Source organism: Anolis carolinensis, chromosome 2 (genome assembly GCF_035594765.1).
Source record: "Anolis carolinensis isolate JA03-04 chromosome 2, rAnoCar3.1.pri, whole genome shotgun sequence".
In the NCBI taxonomy this organism is placed as follows: Eukaryota; Metazoa; Chordata; class Lepidosauria; order Squamata; family Dactyloidae; genus Anolis; species Anolis carolinensis.
Window position 1 is genome coordinate 12,578,421 of NC_085842.1, and position 20,538 is coordinate 12,598,958.

Sequence of the window (20,538 nt, forward strand, 5' to 3'; positions counted from 1 at the left end):
CCTCAAAGCACAGCAGACAAAAAATCAGTACAAGAAAACTGCACTACAAACTAGAGCTGACAGCTGGCACAACAAAAAACTGCATGGAAAGTTCCTTGACAAAATTGAAGGAAAAGCTGACAAGGAGAAGACCTGGCTCTGGCTCACGAATGGGACCCTGAAGGAGGAGACAGAAGGCCTGATCCTTGCAGCCCAGGAGCAAGACATCAGGACAAAGGCCATTAAGGCCAAGATCGAAAAATCAGCTGATGACCCAAAATGCAGACTGTGCAAGGAAACCGACAAAACCATTGATCATATCCTCAGCTGCTGTAAGAAAATCAAACAGACAGACTACAAACAGAGGCACAACTATGTGGCCCAAATGATTCATTGGAACTTATGCCTCAAGTACCACCTCTGAGCAGCAAAGAACTGGTGGGATCACAAACCTGCAAAAGTATTGGAAAATGAGCACGCAAAGATACTGTGGGACTTCCGAATCCAGACTGACAAAGTTCTGGAACACAACACACCAGACATCACAGTTGTGGAAAAGAACAAGGTTTGGATCATTGATGTCGCCATCCCAGGTGACAGTCACATTGACGAAAAACAACAGGAAAAACTCAGCCGCTATCAGGACCTCAAGATTGAACTTCAAAGACTCTGGCAGAAACCAGTGCAGGTGGTCCCGGTGGTGATGGGCACACTGGGTGCCGTGCCAAAAGATCTCAGCCGGCATTTGGAAACAATAGACATTGCCAAAATTACGATCTGCCAACTGCAAAAGGCCACCCTGCTGGGATCTGCACGCATCCTCCGGAAATACATCACACAGTCCTAGACACTTGGGAAGTGTTCGACTTGTGATTTTGTGAAAAGAAATCCAGCATGTCTATCTTGTTTGCTGTGTCATACAATATAATAATAATAATCCAGCAAAAGGAGCAGCACCAGGAAACTACAGGCCAATAACGTGTCTGCCCACTATGTTTAAACTACTGACTGGCATCATAGCTGACAGAATTCAAGACTATCTTGAAGAAAAAAACATCTTGCCAGATGAACAGAAAGGCAACAAACAGAAAAGCAGGGGCACAAAAGACCAGTTATTGATTGACAAAATGATTCTGGAGAACTGTAAGAGCCGAAAAGCTAATCTTCACATGACGTGGATTGACTACAAAAAGGCCTTTGACTCACTCCCACACAGCTGGATCATCAAGTGCCTGGACGCCATCGGGATTTGTAAAACAGCTGGCACCTTCATTGAAAACGTGATGGAGCACTGGAAAACTGAACTGTTTGTTGGAAATGAAAGCTATGGACTTGTCAACATCAGAAGAGGAATTTTCCAGGGAGACTCATTGTCCCCTCTGCTTTTCATTATCGCCATGATCCCTCTGTCAACAATCTTACAAAAAACAAATCTCAGCTATCAAACATCTAAGGAATCTCACAAAATTTCGCATCTGATGTACATGGATGACCTGAAGCTATATGGGAAAACGGAAACTGAAATCCAGTCTCTGACCAACACTGTCCGAATTTTTAGCACTGATATCAGCATGGAGTTTGGCTTGGACAAATGTTCAACAGTGGCATTGAAGAAGGGAAAAATCATTGAAAGTGAGGGCATAAATATGCCCAATGGCCAAACAATAAGGTGTCACCAGCCAGAGGCCTATAAATATCTGGGCATATTACAGCTGGACAACATCAAGCATGAACATGTGAAGACTGTGGTCAGCAAAGAATACACACAAAGGGTCAGAAAAATTCTCAAAAGCAAGCTCAATGGAGGCAACACCATCAAGGCCATAAACACCTGGGCCATACCTGTCATACGATATACTGCTGACATCATAAACGACACAGATGGAACTGGACAATTTGGACAGAAAAACAAGAAAACTCATGACCATTCATCATTCACTGCACCCTCGCAGTGATGTTGACCGGCTATATCTGCCTAGAAGATCAGGGGGCAGAGGACTCTTACAAATAATACACAGTATCTTTGCGTGCTCATTTTCCAATACTTTTGCAGGTTTGTGATCCCACCAGTTCTTTTCTGCTTGGAGGTGGTACTTGAGGCATAAGTTCCAATGAAGACTCCATTAGACTTTGGACTACTAAGAGCAAACACTTCCTTGATGTTTGTAAGAGATGGGCTTTAGCACATCTGTTATATCACCAGCAGTAATAAGTTCTGCCAACCTAAAGGTGGGCAGTTCGAAGCCCGGTCGGGGTGAGCACCTGACTGTCAAGCCCAGCTCACTGTTTACCTAAGCAGTTCAAAAACAGCTTTGAGCTGTAAGTAGAGAAATTAGATACCACTGATTAGCAGGTGAGGTATTTTAGGACACCATAAAATGAAAAAGATCAGAAATGCTGGTGATCAAAAGGAAGAAGGAAGTCCTGATGGCTCTTCATCATAGAGAATGGGGCAACGGCACCCCCATGTGGCTGAATCTGAGTACATCCTTCAAGGCACCGAAGCTGGACTTTGACACACTATATCTCCTTTCTGTCTCATCTGTTCTGTCCCGTCTGTCCAAATGGCATTGAATGTTTGCCATGTATGTGTAGTACTGTGATCCGCCCTGATTCCCTTTGGGGAGACAGGGTAGAATACAAATAAAGTGTTGTTGTTGTGTTCTTGGCCAGATGGGACAGAGATGATCTCAAACATATCTGTAATTGGACTGATAAGCTATGTACCTGTGTTATGATGAACACATGAAGGTTGTGAGCAAAGCAAATACGTTACTTTACCAAAGCCTACTTCATTTTTTGCATGACAAAAAACAAGTTGTTTTTATGGGAGAATTGATATAGTTTTGGGCACTGAAAAACACTTCTGAGGTACTGCTATTTGTATGCACTGGCATTATCTGTTTTCCTAACAGATCAGAGACAACAAGTTATTCAGTCTAATAACTGAAGACATAATTACATCGGACTGTATATCATATGAGAATACTCTGTTCAAACAGGTTTTTGGATCTTCTCTGAAAGACCAAACTTTTCCAAAAAGGTTATGATCTCCAAATGGTTATGAATGCAATTTTCGTGTATGAGGGGAAAGGAGGAAAGAAAGAAAGAAGGGAGGAAGGGAGGTGTGACGACTAAGCTGCGTGAGCACTGGGAACCAGACACGGAAGCCAATAAAAAAATCTAATATCTTTATTAAAGAATTAAAAGAGTCAAACAAAAATAAGCAGAGTATATAGTCCAGCAATAGTCCTTTTAGGAAAGGTCAAATATAGTGCAGTAATGTGAAGTTAGATGTCCAATATTCGAGTTCAAAGTTTTAAATCCAAATACCAAAACACACTCAAACTTCCAAGCAGTTTGAGTGGGGAAAAGAGCAAGGTCTTTCAGGAGCACCAGGATCAATGTTCGAGGCTAGGTTGATAAGGCAAGGCAAGTTAGTCGTGGTGGAACTGAATCGCAGTCCAGACTTGGCAGGGAGATGAGACGCAACGCCCGGTCTACTCGAGAGTAGCGCACCGCAGACACTAGAGACGATGTGATTTCCTCAACTGACACGTTGACACCGCAAAGGCCAGTCTGCGTGCAGAACTTTTATGGGACTTCAAGTCTCCTCTCAACCAGGTGCCTTAACACTTTTTCCCAAGGGAAAGCGGACTGAGGACAAACAACTTGCCAGATGCAAGCCTCCCTGGAAACTCACAAGGGAACCAGTTTAATTAGCATTTGCTCTCTCCACTAATCTGGCGCTTTTTCTTTTACTCTCCTTCTCAGAGTGGGATGTTTCCCAAAACAATTTCCTATCAAAATGAGCGCTCTCCGGAGAACCAGGCTGTGTTTCAAGGGCTTTTGTAATTAACTGTGGGCTAAAACTGTCAACAGGGGACATCTGGAAGGGAACTGAATCTTGCTGAGTCGGCACGAACCCCATATCTTCTTCAGTCTGATCCATAGTAGCTACGGGGTCATGACTCGAGGGTCCCTGAGACATCACAGAAGGAAGAAAAAGGAGGGAAGAAAAAGAAAAGAAAGAGAGAAGGGAAAGGCTTGGCACCAGAAGGGCATTGGCTTTGGAGGAAGAGACTGTTGGTGTATTTTGTTGTTAGTGTGAAATGTTAGATCAATAGTTTGCTGTTTGGATTGTGCATTTGTGTTCCAGCAGCACATGGGTTAATCACCAGTCAGCTTGATTGATAGCCTGCAAAGCCAATAGGTCGAGACTTCCGACTCAGCAGCTTGGACTGAACATTCGTCATCTGGAATGGAATGTGGGTGTTGCCTGCTTAAGGGGTTTGCAAATGCTCTGCAAAGAGAGAACTGGGGAAAGCATGAGTCCTATGAGTGATGGACTTTGTAATTGCATATAGATGTATATAATAAAGCCTTAGAACCCCTGGGATCAGCAGAATTACGACTGTGGTGTCATTTGTCAGTGCTGCTTTAGCTGGAAGCTTAAGCGGTCTGACTGGAAATGAGAAGGTGAGAGGACATGCCTCACCATTAAATCATGATGTTCAGAGTAAATCAATTAACTCACACCCCTGTGTCAGAGACCTCCCAATACTTCTTTGGTGAATGTAAAGGTCTGGCCACAAAAACCCACTATTTAAGCCAATGATGGGCAACCTTTTGCACTTGGTGTGTCAAAATTCACCAAAAAACCTAGCATGACTTGTGTGGTGTGTCGCTTTGAGAGAGAAAAAAACATAATTTCGCATTATGTATAGTTTAAATAACAAAAATGTATAATTGTAATATATAACTGTATTTAATAAATCAAAAACTATTTACTACCATTATTTCCATGTACAACAATCTATGGTACCTCGTGCAGTTTCCACGCTGATTTCTCTCTATTCTAGTTTCAATGTAGTCATGAATAATGAATAATATAATAATAATATAATGGTAATAATATGATAATATACGGGCTGTGGTGCAGCTGGCTAGTAACCAGCTGCTATAAATCACTACTGACCGAGAGGTCATGAGTTCGAAGCCCGGGTCGGGTTAAGCCTCCGACCATTAATAGCCCCGGCTTGCTGTTGACCTATGCAGCCCCGAAAGACAGTTGCACCTGTCAATTAGGGAAATTTAGGGACGCTTTATGCGGGAGGCTAATTTACAACACCATAAAACTGCCAGCAAAACACGAGGAAAGGAATGAGGAAGTACAGCCACTACTGGACGGTGAAGCAACAGCACCCCCTGTGGCCGGAATCGTGAAGCTGGAAAAATGTTAAAAATGCCTCTGAGTCTGTCTAATGTATGTTGTTTGTCTGTTGGCATTGAATGTTTGCCATATATGTGTTCATTGTAATCTGCCCTGAGTCCCCTTCGGGGTGAGAAAGAAGGGCGGAATATAAATACTGTAAATAAATAAATAAAATTAATAATAATAACAGAATAATAATAGAATGATATAATATACATATAAATGTAATGTGCATAATTCCCATGGAGTAAACAACAAAACCACTGGACCAAATCACACCAAATTTGGCCACAAAAGACATAGTCACCCAATCAATCTGCATGCGGCAGCGTGTCAGCGAAAATGGCTAGGCATGTCAGTGCTGACACGCGTGTCATAGGTTGGCCATCACTGATTTAAGCAATGCATTCGACGAGTAACACATTTTCTGGAGTTTATTAAAAGATGTATACATCCAAGAGGAAAGAGAACAAGGATAAAAATAAAAATAATACAATTGAGAATGAAAAGCCTTCTATGGGTGATCCTCACCCCAAAATCATCTAGTCTTGTCATAATAGACAGTACGCAGTAACCTACTTTTCAGGTTATATATATGATTTATATCTAAGAGAGAGAGAGTTGTTAGTGTGTGTTATTTTGTTTATACTCTTGAGTAAAAGTTTCCTTTAAAAACAATTAAGGAATCTGCCAATAGAGCTGTGCTGGAGGACATCGAGTTTCCTTCTCTAGGCATTTCTAGGTCATCCAGTACAAGTCTATAGTCAATTTCAATGAAATTCCTACAGTTATAGGTTTCTAAATGATGTATTTAATTTATGTCTTTTTCAACTTACAAAGGAGAATACTAATAAACCAAAACTAGTCTACAACCTCTCGCTCACTATAAGCTTATTTCTATCTCTCGTAAATCTATTCCCTTTAGACAATACTATAAAATCACCCTCCTACTTTTTAATAACATCTGATTAACTCCTAAAACCTATGATAAACAAATGCCCCCCATTATCCTAACTAGTAAATTGCTTGTAATTGGAGAAATATTTCTCCTTTGTCAGCCTAGTTAATTGGTCCATCTCAACAGATTAGCAGATCTTTATCAACAGCTACCATCATTCTTTATCTTCCATTCTTTGGGTGTACGAGGGTTGAATGAAAAGTAATGCCTCCACCTTCGTTACTTGGTTTGGATGTATTTAATAAATCAAATGCAGAAACAATCCTTAGAATGTGCTCTTTAACAACCACTATTCACTTTGCCACATAACCACCAGACAATTGGATATATTTCTGCCAACGATGAACAAGTTTTCTGAAGCCGTCACGGAAGAAGTCGACACTCTGTTTCCACAACCGGCGTCTCACAGGACCCATCGTGCACAGATCTCCCGACCGCCAAGCAAAGCGATAATGTGACTCACACATTCTTGTGAAATGCCGATTATGCTTGAAATTTCTCTCTGAGCGATACGACAATCGTCCTGAATCAATCTGTCAACCCTTTGCTTGTGAAACTCGGTGGTTGCTGTCACAGGACGTCCAACTCTTTGTTTGTCATGCAAGTCAAATGTTCCCACCTCAACATCTTTGAACTTAACTCACCCAACGACGCACAGGACTCACATCAACACAATCACCACAAACAGATTGTGTTCTCTGAGGAATCCCCTTTGGGACGACACCTTCTGCTGTCAAGAATTCAGTGACTGCACGTTGCGCAGGGTTCCTTCCATACTTTGCACTTTAACAACACAACCGTTCAATGCTAAGGCTTCCCCATCTGCACAGGGTTCCATACTTTGCACTTTAACAACCCAACCATTCAATGCTAAGTCTTCCCACCAAAGGGAACTGTAGAGGAGAGTCTACTGAACATGCCAGTATCTGCCGCAGACCAAGACTGCCATCTGTTGAGTTACGAAGGCGGAGGCATTACTTTTCATTCAACCCTCATACATTTGTCTTGTATTTCCCTTTCACCCTGTATGTCAATCTTGTTGCCAAATAAAGTCCAGTGACAGAAAATCAAATCACCAATTCGCCATCTTATGGCCTTTGCCTCCAGACTTTCTCCGACTGAACTAAGAAAATCCTGTTGACACGTCCCATTCTACATAAAACAACGATCTTTGTATGGAACTTCAACAAAGTCTGCATGGACTTCAGACATCATAAAGCAAATAACTTCCATCAGCTGGTTTGGCAGCTCTAACATTACTAGCACTACTACAGCTTTTCCTCCCTTTTGCATTCAGGTCATGCATAGTGTTCTCTCCGATGTGAATCTTCTGGTGTATTTTGAGGGTAGAACTAGTACAGAAGGTGTTCCTGCACTGCAGACACGTGACGTGTTTTTCCCCAGTGTGGATCTTCACCTGTTTGGTCAGATCAGATCCACGAGTAAAGCTTTTCCCACACTTTGGGCATCTATAGAGTTTTCCTATGAGTGAGCTTTTTGATGTCAACGTAGATGTCCCTATATAATGCTCGGTAGACATGTCCAAAAAATCGTTTTGAATCGTATATCGGATTTATTTCGGATTGTTCTCGCTTTTTGATACGCATTCCGAGACATTGTCTCACAGCGCAACCAGCAATGTAATTCGAACCATTGTTGGCCCATTCTCTAATTGTCTCTTAATGTTTCGTTAATTTTTTTCCCCACATTTTTTTTAAAAAAAATTGTTTCTGGAACCTACCTGGAATGGGAGCTTAGCGCAGCCAAACATGGCTGCCACTCCCCGGCCAATCAGAAGCTTTCATGATGGACGCAAAGGTGAGGACTAGGGTCTTCTGCGTCCCCGTGGAAGATTGCCATAAAAGCCCCTTGTGTAGCCCAGGTGAGCCATTCTGGGCTGGCCTTTTTTTTTTTTTTGCGATTGCGCATGCGCATCCACCATTTTAGAAACATTTAGAATCATTACAAATTTTTGGAAATATCTGAAAATTTTGGGTGAAAAAATCGGAAATACTTTTTATGTCGAAGCACCAGCCCCCTACTTTAGAAACGAGAATTGAAACATTTTTTTCATTGATCGGACAAGCCTAATGCTCAGTAAAGCTCTTCCTACCCTGCAGGCATTTATAGGGTTTCTCCCATTTGTGTCCGTTGATGTGAATGTAGACCTTCACTCTCAGTGAAGTTTTCCCACACTCTAGGCACTTCTAGGGTTTCTCCGCTGCTTGTCTCCTTTGATGTGAACATAGACTTCCACTCTAAGTGAAGCTTTCCCCACACTCCAGGAATATATAGGGTTTCTCCCCATGAGTGTATCCTTTGATGTGAACATAGAATTCTGCTCTCAGTGAAGCTCATCCCACACTCCAGGCATTCATAGGGTTTCTCCCCTGTGTGGGTCCTTTGATGTGAACGTAGGCTTTCGCTCTTACTGAAGCTCCTCCCACACTCCAGGCATTTATAGGGTTTCTCCCCAGTGTGGATTCTCTGATGTGAACGTAGATGTCCACGCTCGGTGAAGCTCTTCCCACACTCCAAACACGTATAGGGTTTCTCCCCTGTATGTATCCTTTCATGTGAACGTAGACTTCCACTGTAAGTGAAACTCTTCCCACACTCCTGACATGTATAGGGTTTCTCCCCAGTGTGGATTCTGTGGTGTGTATGTAGATGTGTGCTCTTACTGAAGCTCTTCCCACACTCCATGCATTTATAGGGTTTCTCCCCAGTGTGAATTCTGTGATGTGAATGTAGATGTCCACGGTCAGCAAAGCTCTTCTCACACTCCGAGCATTTATAGGGTTTCTCCCCTGTGTGTGTCCTTTGATGTGAACATAGACTTCCACTCTCGGTGAAGCTCTTCCCACACTCCTGGCATTTATAGGGCTTCTCCCCAGTGTGAGTCCTTTGATGCAAACGTAGACTTCCACTGTCCGGAAAGCTCTTCCCACACGCCTGGCATTCATAGGGTTTCTCCCCAGTGTGAATTCTTCTCTGATGTCTCTGTAGATTTGTGCTCTTACTGAAGCTCTTTCCACATTCCAGGCATGTATAGGGTTTCTCCCCCGTGTGGGTCCTTTGATGTGAACGTAGATTTCCGCTGTCAGTGAAATACTTCCCACACTCCCGGCATTTATAGGGTTTCTCCCCAGTGTGAGTAGTTTGATGCGAATGTAGATTTGTCCTATGAGCGAAACTCTTCCCACACTCCAAGCATTCAAAGGGTTTCTCCCCAGTGTGAATTCGGTAATGTGAATATAGACTATCCCTCTGACTGAAGCTCTTTCCACACTCCTGGCATTGATAAGGTTTCTCCCCTGTGTGAATTCTGTTGTGTGAATGTAAATGTCCCCTCTGAGTGAAGCTCTTCCCACACTCCAGGCATTTGTAGGGTTTCTCCCCTGTGTGTATCCTTTGATGTGAACGTAGACTTCCACTTTCAGTGAAGCTCTTAGAACAGTCCTGGCATTTATAAGGTTTCTCCCCAGTGTGGATTCTGTGGTGTCTCTGTAGATCTGTTCTCTGAATGAAGCTCTTCCCACACTCCAGGCATTTATGGGGTCTCTCCCCAGAGTGGGTTCGTGGATGTGAATGTAGACCTCCACTCTCAATGATGCTCTGTCCACATTCCAGTTTCTTCACAATACGAATTTCCTGATTGAAAAATGTACAAAACATTGTTAAAATTTGGAATGGAGAAAGAACAAGCAAAAGGCTGTGTGGTTAAATGGGCCCAACATACGGCTACCCAAATCCATTTGGAATGCTTGGAGAAAATGTGGACAAAGCATTTGAAATCTACTTTGAGTAATAATTAGAAGAAGCAATCTCTTATATGATTCTATCTTATATAAGTTTACATTGATTGTGCTTTGAATGTGAATTTACTTCGATTGTGCTCTTCCTGCATGGCAGGGGGATTGGACTAGGTGACCCATGTGGTCTCTTCCAACACCATTATTCTACGAGGGTTGAATGAGAAGTAATGCCTTCACCTTCGTTACTTCGGTTTGGATGGGAATATTTTATTGCGCCAAATTGCTATGTGTGTGTGTGTAAAGAAATCCTTGCAAGGTTGTTTGCAGGAGATCTCTGCAAAAGAGCTCAGCTTTGCAGAGGCAAAGCCACGCCTCAAAACAATGTATCTGTTTGCTGGCAGATGGCTGGTTTTGTCAGTTGGAATTTGAGCTTGCTGGGAGAGCACAGAAAAAGACAGGCTCTCTAATAGCTACGGTCAAGTAGCAATTTAAATATGCTATGCTGTATATATATTGAATGCTGATTGATTGGTTATTGATCTTATGCAACTACATGGACATTGTATGATTGCTGAACTGTTTATTTGACTTCAACTCAACAATTAAAGTTTCCTTTTGTTCATTCAATTCCTCTGCCTGGTCTGAGTCTTTTGCACATGGTGTTAACTGGACGCTGCTGATTCCGCTGTACACTCACCTGGTAACATATTTTAATAAATCAAATGCAGAAATAATCCTTAGAATGTACTCTTTAACTACCACTATTCACTTTGCCACATAATCACCAGACAATTGGATACATTTCTGCCAAAGATGAACACGTTTTCTGAAGCCATCACGGAAGAAGTCGACACTCTGTTTCTGCAACCAGTGTCTCACAGTGTGATGTCTCATGGGCCATGTAGTCCTGTTCCTAGTACTGTTGTGACAGATGAAGAGGAAAACTTGGGTTTCCCACCGTTTCTGCCAGATTTGGAGCCCTTGCAGCTGCAGGATGTTTGCCCACAAGAAGACAGCCAAACAAGCCTTGAGTCGAAATCTCCCCCATTTTCTCGCCGCCTTTATTATAATCAAGATAGACACGCGCGGGAGGCGACTCGCAGAAGCGCTCGGATAGCTGCCAGACAATTAGATGATTAAGTCTATTTCCCTTGGGAAAGTTTAAGGAGTCTTGCATCTGGACAGTATAGGTTTCGGTTCTTGTTCCCCAGAGAAAGTGTGCTTTGGCGGGAAAACAAGATCCTATATAGATGTTGGCCACAAAGAATTCCTTGCGGAGTCAATTCGTCAGCTCGTGGAGTGAGATCGCGTGTAGACTACGTACTCCAGTTCCCAGCTCCTGAATCAAGTTCCCAGCTCCTGAATCAAGTTCCCAGCCCTGCCTTGTTCCACGGATCTCTATGAGCTCAGTTCTTGTTCCACGATTGCCTTGTTTCTAGTTGGACCTTGCCAAGCCTCAAGTTTTGTCTTGCCTTGCATTTTAAACCCACGGACCCTGTTTCCCGGATTCCAGCCTTGTTTCCCTTGATCCGGATTTACCTTAAGCCTCAAAGACTATGGACAGTTCCCCACACTATTGCTTGCAAAATAGTGTGTGTTTCGGTGAAGTGGATTATAACTTTGGACTTTAATATCATATATTGGACATTGTTTTTCTGGACTATATTTGACCTTTCCTGAAAGGTCTACTTCTGAACTATATTCTACACTCATTTTTATTGACTTTATATATTTCTTTAATAAAGATATTAGATAGAATCTGGCCTCTGTGTATGGTTATTGGTGCTCTGCAGCCTGGGACCTGACACACAGGACCCATCATGCACAGATCTCCCGATATCCAAACAAAGCAATAATGTGACCCACATGTTCTTGTGAAATGCTTAAGTTGCAATGACCGACCGTTTGCGCAGGGTTCCATACTTCGCACTTTAACAACACAACCGTTCAATGCTAAGGCTTCCTGCCAAATGGAACTGTAGAGGAGAATCTACTGAACAAGCTAGTATCTGCCGCATACCAGGACTGCCATCTGTTGAGGAGTTACGAAGGTGGAGGCATTACTTTTCATTCAACCCTCGTATTATTCTATACATCTTATATAAGCTTTTATAGGCTAATATACCTGTTGTTCACTCGCATGCATTTCGTAATGTTATTCATTGTTAATTATACAATTATATTATTTGTTCTGTTAGTGATGGCCATGACCTTCAGGGCTGTTATTTTTCACCTCGTCTTAGGAGTCATGTTGGGCCTCCATTACATTGCTTATTTCTTTATTGGGTGGATGTCTCAACACTAGCCTTCAGGTCTTCATACATGCATACCTATCGTCCAGTAGATAATCCTTTCTATTTTCATACTGCCCTCTTGTTGTTAGATCTGAGCACTTCATATATATTTGCTCCCCAAAACGAGGTGGTTATTGTAGTAGTAAGTTAGGTAGTGTCGATTATGTGTGACCAGTTTGGTCCAGATCCACCAAGCAATATACAGTAGATGCATTTGTGATACAAACAAACATACATATATGTAGCACTCAATTGCAACCACAAGAGGGAGTATATACCGTGTTTCCCCGAAAATAAGACCTCCCCAAAGAATAAGACCTAGCAGGGTTTTGGGGGGATTGCCAAATATAAGGCCTCCCCTGAAAGTAAGACCTAGCAGCTAAGGCTGCAGCAGCGTTCCATTGGGAAGCATGGCTGCAGGGCAGAAGCAGCACTCCTCATACACACACCGGAGGGAGGGAGGGAGGGAAAGTGCTTGCTTTCTGTGCCTCCCTCCCTCGCCCAGCCGAGGCTTGAAAACCTTCCGTGGCTGCTGCCTGCGCTGCCGTTTCTTCCTTCTCCGTCCTGGCCATGCTGGCCATGCTCTCTTCTTCCCAGAGGCTTCTGATTGGCTCCTGGAGCCAGGGCAAGGGAGGGTGGGAGGGAAGGAAGCGGGCTTTCCACTCGTCCCCAAGGCTTCTGCTCCTTAAAGGTACAGGACGCATTGGGATTCTCCTCTCATCCTTATTCCTATCCTATGCCATGAAACTGATTATTTTATACTATTATTCTATTGCCATATTATTATCATCATATTCTGTTACTATTATTATATCCCATTATTATATTATCCTATTAATATATTTTAAATCATTATATTATATTTTTCTATTATTATTATATCATTATATTATTATTCTATTATTATTCTATTATATTTTTATATTATTATTCTGTTATTATTATATTCCATTTTATATTACCCTATTAATATATTTTATATCATTATATTCTATACTATTATTCTACTATATTATCATAATTATTTTATTATTATTAGCATATTCTGTTATTATTATTATATTCCATTTTATATTATCCTATTAATATATTTTATATCATTCTATTCCATTCTATTATTCTATTATATTATCCTATTATTATTATATTATTATGCTATTCTGTTATTATATCCCATTATTATATTATCCTATTAATACCATATTATTATCATTTTCTGTTATTATTATATCCTATATTATATTATCTCATTAATATATTGTATATCATTATATTATTATTATATTATCATATTATTATAGTATATTATATTATTCATCATTCATGACTACATTGAAACTAGAATAGAGAGAAATCAGCGTGGAAACCTTGTGAAACCTAAATTGCAAGAGGTACCATAGATTGTTGTACATGTAAATAATGGTAGTAACAAGAAATTCTTGATAGGATTCATAGTTTGTCTGGTTATGCTGGTTTGTGATGACAACTACTTTACAGTATATAATAAATGTTCATTTTGTTGTTATAAATGTGAGCTCTTCTTCATGGAAAAATAAGACATCCCCTGAAAATAAGACCTAGTGCATTTTTGGGAGCAAAAATTAATATAAGACCCTGTCTTATTTTCGGGGAAACAGGGTAGATCAATGATGGGCAACCTTTTGCACTCGGGGTGTCAAAATTCACCAAAAAACCTAGCATGACTTGCGTGGTGTGTCACTTTGAGGAAAAAACCATAATTTCACTATATATATTGTGTTTAAATAACAAACATATATAATTGTAATATATAACTGTATTTAATAAATCAAAAACGATTTACTACCATTATTTCCATGTACAACGATCTATGGTACCTCTTGCAATTTCCACACTGATTTCTCTCGGTTGTAGCTTCAATGTAGTCATGAATAATGAATAATATAATAATAATATAATAGTAATAATATAATAATATACTACAATAATAATAGAAGGATTATATATATATACAGTAGAGTCTCACTTATCCACCATAAACGGGCCGGCAGAATGTTGGATAAGCAAATATGTTGGATAATGTGATGACTCATGGGCCATGTAGTTCCGTTCCTAGCGCTGTTGTGACAGATGAAGAGGAAAACAGGTTTCCCACCGTTTCAGCCTTTCACAGCCAGAGATGGAGCCCCTGCACCTGCAGGAGATTTGCCTCCCAGAAGTTTCCCAAACAAGCCCTGAGCCGAAATCTCCCTCTTTTTCTCGCCGTGATTATTGTCAACAACAGAGAGGAGCTCAACAGGCTAATCGCAGAAGCCTGAGAATCGCGGCCAAACAAATGGTTGATTAAACCTGCTTCCCATGGGAATCTTTAGGGAGTCATGCATCTGGACTCAGAGAATGGCTTTCGGTTCTGGTTCCCCAGAGAATTGTTCTCTGGCGGGAAAACGAGACCCTACTTAGGTGTTTTGCCCTCGTAGGAATCTTGCGGAGTCAATTCGTCAACTACGGGAGTAGGTTGTGTGTGGACTACGCTCCCGTTTCCAGCCTTGCTTTGCTTCCCAGGACCTTGTTTTGCTTCACGGACCCAGCCTTGCCTTCCGGACCTCGCCACGAATTTACCACGGATCCTGTTTTTGCTCCTTGTTCTTTGTTGCCTTGAATTAAGCCTTGTATCCAAGAATCAAGTTATTTCCTTGCCTTGCCTAAGTTTCATGGACTAAAGGACCTTGTCATCTCCCCTCACTTTGCTTGGCAAAGTGAGTGTTTCGGTTACTGGATTACAACTTTGGACCTTAATATTTCATATTGGACATTGTTTCTCTGGACTAATTTTGACCTTTCCTGAAAGGTCTACTTCTGAACTATTTCCTACACTTGCTTTTATTAACTTTATATATTTCCTCAATAAAGATATTAGATAGATTCTGGCCTCTGTGTATGGTTATTGGTGCTCTGCAGCCTGGGTCGTGACAGATAATAAGGAGAGATTAAGAAAAAGCCTATTAAACATCAAAATAGGTTATGATTTTACAAATTAAGCACCAAAACATCATGTTACACAACAAACTGGACAGAAAAAGTACTTCATTACGCATTAATGCTATGTTGTAATTACTGTATTTACGAATTTAGCACCAAAATATCATGATATATTGAAAACATTGACTACAAAAATGCGTTGGATAATCCAGAACGTTGGATAAGCGAGTGTTGGATAAGTGAGACTCTACTGTATATGTATGTATGTATGTATGTATGTATGTATGGAATGTGCATAATTCCCATGGGCTAAACAACAAAACCACTGGACCAAATCACACCAAATTTGGCCACAAAAGACATAGTCATCCAATCAATCTGCATGCGGAAGCGTGTCAGCAAAAATGACCCGGTGTGTCAGTGCTGACACGCGTGTCATATGTTGGCCATCACTGACTTAGATGAAGGGTTAGAAGGCATGACCATCAAGTTTGCAGCCGACACCAAATTGGGAGCGAAAGCTAATACTCCAGAAGACAGGAGCAGAACTCAAAATGATCTTAACAGATTAGAGAGATGACTGGACAAAACTAACACAATGAAGTTCAACAGGGACAAATGCAAGATATATCACTTAGGCAGAAAAAGGAAAATGCCAAGATACAGGTGATGCCTGGCTCAACAGCAGGACATGTGAAAAAGATCTTGGACATGTGGAAATATCGTGGAGAGGAAGGGAAACATGAGCCAGCAATGTCGTGTGTCGGTTACAAAAGTCTCATATATCCTTAAAGGTAAAGGTTAAAGGGTTTCCCCTGGCATTAAGTCTAGTCGTGTCCGACTCTGGGGGACGGTGCTCATCTCCATTTCTAAGCGCTGTTACCTTCCTGCCGGAGCGGTACCTATTGATCTACTCACATTTGCATGTTTTCGAACTGCTAGGTATATTATAATATATTGTATATGCATATAATACCGGGCGGGGCTGTGGCGCAGGCTGGTTAACAGCCAGCTGCAACAAATCACTCTTACCAAGAGGTCATGAGTTCGAGGCCAGCCTGTGCCTCTGTCTCTGTTCTATGTTATGGCATTGAATGTTTGCCTTATATGTGTGCAATGTGATCCGCCCTGAGTCCCCTTCAGGGTGAGAAAGAAGGGCAGAATATAAATACTGCAAATAAATAAATAAATAAATAATATTAATAATATCACTTTGTAATACAATATAATATTAATAATACAATATAATAATGTTAATTATATATATTTATATTACATGTAATATTAATAATAATATTACACCAGCCTGTGGCACAGGCTGGTGAGCAGCCTGCTGCAATAAATCACTCTGACCATGAGGTCATGAGTTCGAGGCCAGCCCGTGGCGGGGCGAGCGCCCGTCAATTAAAAAAAAACAAAACAAAAAATAGCCCCTGCTCGTTGCTGACCTAGCAACCCGAAAGATAGTTGCATCTATCAAGTAGGAAATAAGGTACGGCTTATAAAAAGTGGGCAGGCAAGTTTAACTAATTTACGACGTTGGAATGAGGAAGTGAGTAAGTGCCGTCAGAGTGGATGATGAAGCAGCTGCTCCCCCTTGTGGCCAGAATTGAACATCCCCTCAGGAGAAGGTTAAATTGCCTCTGCGTCTGTCTCTGTCTCGGTTCTATGTGTATATGGGCATTGAATGTTTGCCCTTTATGTACATAATGTGATCCACCCTGAGTCCCCTTTGGGGTGAGAAGGGCGGAATATAAATACTGTAAATAATAAATAAATAAATATAGTACAATATAGTAATTTATTGCCAGTATTGTGCTATGCTAATAATATAATATTATTATATTAGTATGTATGTATATATATATATATATATATATATATATATATATATATATAATATTGTATGTAAATTTAATTTGTAAGCCGCTCTGAGTCCCCTTCGGGGTGAGAAGGGAGGGATATAAATGTATAAATATACTAGGATTTTATCATAGTATATTTACTGTATCTTGACCTATGTTTTATTGTTGATTGATTTTGTTTATTGTTATGTTTTATATTGTTTGTGACCTGGGCTTGGCCCCATGTAAGCCGCCCCGAGTCCCTTCGGGGAGGTGGGGCGGGGTATAAAAATCAAATTATTATTATTAAATAAGTATTAAATAAATAGGTTGGTAGAAGCCGGGGCTAATAGCAGGAGCTCACCTATCTCCCCGGATTCGAACCGCCGACCTTTCGGTCAGCAAGTCCAGGAGCCGGCTATTATCATTAGGAAGGAATATTTGGAAGGAGATGTGTGTGGGCAGGTAAGGACCTTGCTCTGAAGCTGAGAGAGTGTGACTCCCAAGAAAAGGCCTAATCCTGGAAAGGCCCAACCTGAAGCGGTATGCATTTGTGTATATCTATATATATAAAAGGCTAATGGAATCGCGGCACCGAACAAAACAACAAAACCAAACACCCCCCAACCTCGAAATTTCACAACCTAATCCATCATCCACGCCTCGAGGTTGAAACCACAAAATATCACGTCACGAACCTCCACAGGGCCTTAAAAACCCCAAAAACCGGAGCTATTCAGTGCAATTCCAATGGGCCACAGCAACGCGTGGCAGGGCACAGCGAGTGTATATATACAAAGACTACGCAGCCACCTGGTGCCAGGCTCAACCCAAAGACCTACCTCATTGGGGCTGCTCTTTCTGCAGGAGATGCAGACGGGGGGTCCTTTCCCTTCTTCTGGTCCAAGGATGGCTCCGGAGCTCAAGGACTTCCCGCAAAAGGCACATCCAGTCCCGGTCCCATCCTTCTGATTTGCGATTGGAGAGGCGCCTTCGTCCTCATCCGGGAGGGTCCTGTCCTTCCTTGGATGCATCTCTAGGTCTCCATCTCCATCTCCATCTCCATCTCCATCTCCAGCTCCATCTCCTCCTCCTCCGTCCTTTGCTTTCCACTGAGAAGATCTCAAGAATATCCCATGCGGCCCATGAGAAGGACCCGTCTTCTGGTCATGATCTGAAGGAAAGACGAGGGAACAAGAGCTGATGGTGAGCGTGGATGAGAGATGACACTGGCAATCATTGATTGGTGGCTAATTTTGACTAATTATGCAGTAGATTCTCCATTTTAACCCTAGATTGGGCAGGAGGAATTCCAAAATCTAGAAAAGTGTTAATAATAATAATAATAATAATAATAATAATAATAATAATAGACAAAAAACCAGTACAAGAAAACTGCACTACAAACTAGAGCTGACAGCTGGCACAACAAAACATTGCATGGAAAGTTCCTTGACAAAATTGAAGGAAAAGCTGATAAGGAGAAGACCTGGCTCTGGCTCACAATTGGGACCCTGAAGAAGGAGACAGAAGGCCTGATCCTTGCAGCCCAGGAGCAAGACATCAGGACAAATGCAATTAATAATAATAATAATAATAATAATAATAGAAGACCTGGCTCTGGCTCACGAATGGGACCCTGAAGAAGGAGACAGAAGGCCTGGTCCTTGCAGCCCAGGAGCAAGACATCAGAACAAAGGCAATTAATAATAATAATAATAATAATAATAATAATAATAATAGAAGACTTGGCTCTGGCTCACGAATGGGACCCTGAAGAAGGAGACAGAAGGCCTGGTCCTTGCAGCCCAGGAGCAAGACATCAGAACAAATGCAATTAATAATAATAATAATAATAATAATAATAATAATAATAGAAGACTTGGCTCTGGCTCACGAATGGGACCCTGAAGAAGGAGACAGAAGGCCTGGTCCTTGCAGCCCAGGAGCAAGACATCAGAACAAAGGCAATTAATAATAATAATAATAATAATAATAATAATAATAATAATAATAGAAGACCTGGCTCTGGCTCACGAATGGGACCCTGAAGAAGGAGACAGAAGGCCTGATCCTTGCAGCCCAGGAGCAAGACATCAGGACAAAGGCCATTCAGGCCAAGATCGAAAAATCAGCTGATGACCCAAAATGCAAACTGTGTAAGGAAACCAATAAAACCATTGATCATATCCTCAGCTGCTGTAAGAAAATTGCACAGACAGACTACAAACAGAGGCACAACTATGTGGCCCAAATGATTCATTGGAACTTATGCCTCAAGTACCACCTCCCAGCAGCAAAGAACTGGTGGGATCACAAACCTGCAAAAGTATTGGAAAATGAGCACACAAAGATACTGTGGGACTTCCGAATCCAGACTGACAAAGTTCTGGAACACAACACACCAGACATCACAGTTGTGGAAAAGAAAAAGGTTTGGATCATTGATGTCGCCATCCCAGGTGACAGTCGCATTGACGAAAACTCAGCCGCTATCGGGACCTCAAGATTGAACTTCAAAGACTCTGGCAGAAACAAGTGCAGGTGGTCCCGGTGGTGATGGGCACATTGGGTGCCGTGCCAAAAGATCTCAGCCGGCATTTGGAAACAATAGACATTGACAAAATCATGATCTGCCAATTGCAAAAGGCCACCTGACTGGGATCTGTGTGTATCATCCGAAAATACATCACACAGTCCTAGACACTTGGGAAGTGTTCGACTTGTGATTTTGTGCTACGAAATCCAGCATGTCTATCTTGTTTGCTGTGTAATAAAATAATAATAATAATAATAATAATAATAATAATAATAATAATAATAATAAGTTTATTTATATCCCGCCTCCATCTCCCCCGAAGGGGACTCGGGGCGGCTTACAGCAAAATCAGCTACAAAACAATAGCAAAATACGAAACATCAAGGTAAAATCACAAAAACCAATAAAAATGTATACACAATAACCGAGAAAACAGAAACGCAGTATTAAAACATCGAATTAAAAGCAATGAAGTTGCAATAATGGACATTATAAGTTGCAAATTCAGAAATACTGTAAATACAGGAAAACAGTACATGTGGTAATAAATAGAGTAAAATAATAAATGCAATAATAATGATAAGATCAGAGTGAAATAATAAATCTATGAATAATAAAAATAAAAAGAGTGAAATAAATGTAATAGTAGCAACAATAATAGAAAAAATAATAAATGTAACAATACCAATAATAATAGAAAAATAATAATAAATGTACCATATATTCCCTCTAGAAATGTCTCTGTCCTCCAGTGCAACTCTATGTGGTGCAGCTGGTTAGTAGCCAGCTGCAATAAATCACTACTGACCAAGAGGTCATGAGTTCGAAGCCAGCCCAGATTGGAGTGAGCTCCCGACCATTTAATAGTCTACCTCGCTGTTGAACTATGTAGCTCGAAAGACAGTTGCATCTGTCAAGTAGGAAATTTAGGTACCGCTCTATGCAGGGAGGCTAATTTTGTTAATGTGGAATTTGTGTATTGATAGTGTTTAA

The 20,538-nt window shown here is 41.2% G+C and overlaps 1 protein-coding gene across 1 annotated transcript in view; it reads right to left on the reverse strand.

Moving 5' to 3' along the window:
• LOC100567032 (zinc finger protein 271-like) overlaps positions 1 to 20,538 on the reverse strand; it is a 100,712-nt gene that overhangs the window by 66,632 nt on the left and 13,542 nt on the right. The window contains exon 3 of the mRNA XM_062973227.1: positions 17,849 to 18,180. Within this exon, the coding sequence (XP_062829297.1) occupies positions 17,849 to 18,180 (332 nt within the window). The remainder of the gene's footprint in view (positions 1 to 17,848; positions 18,181 to 20,538) is intronic.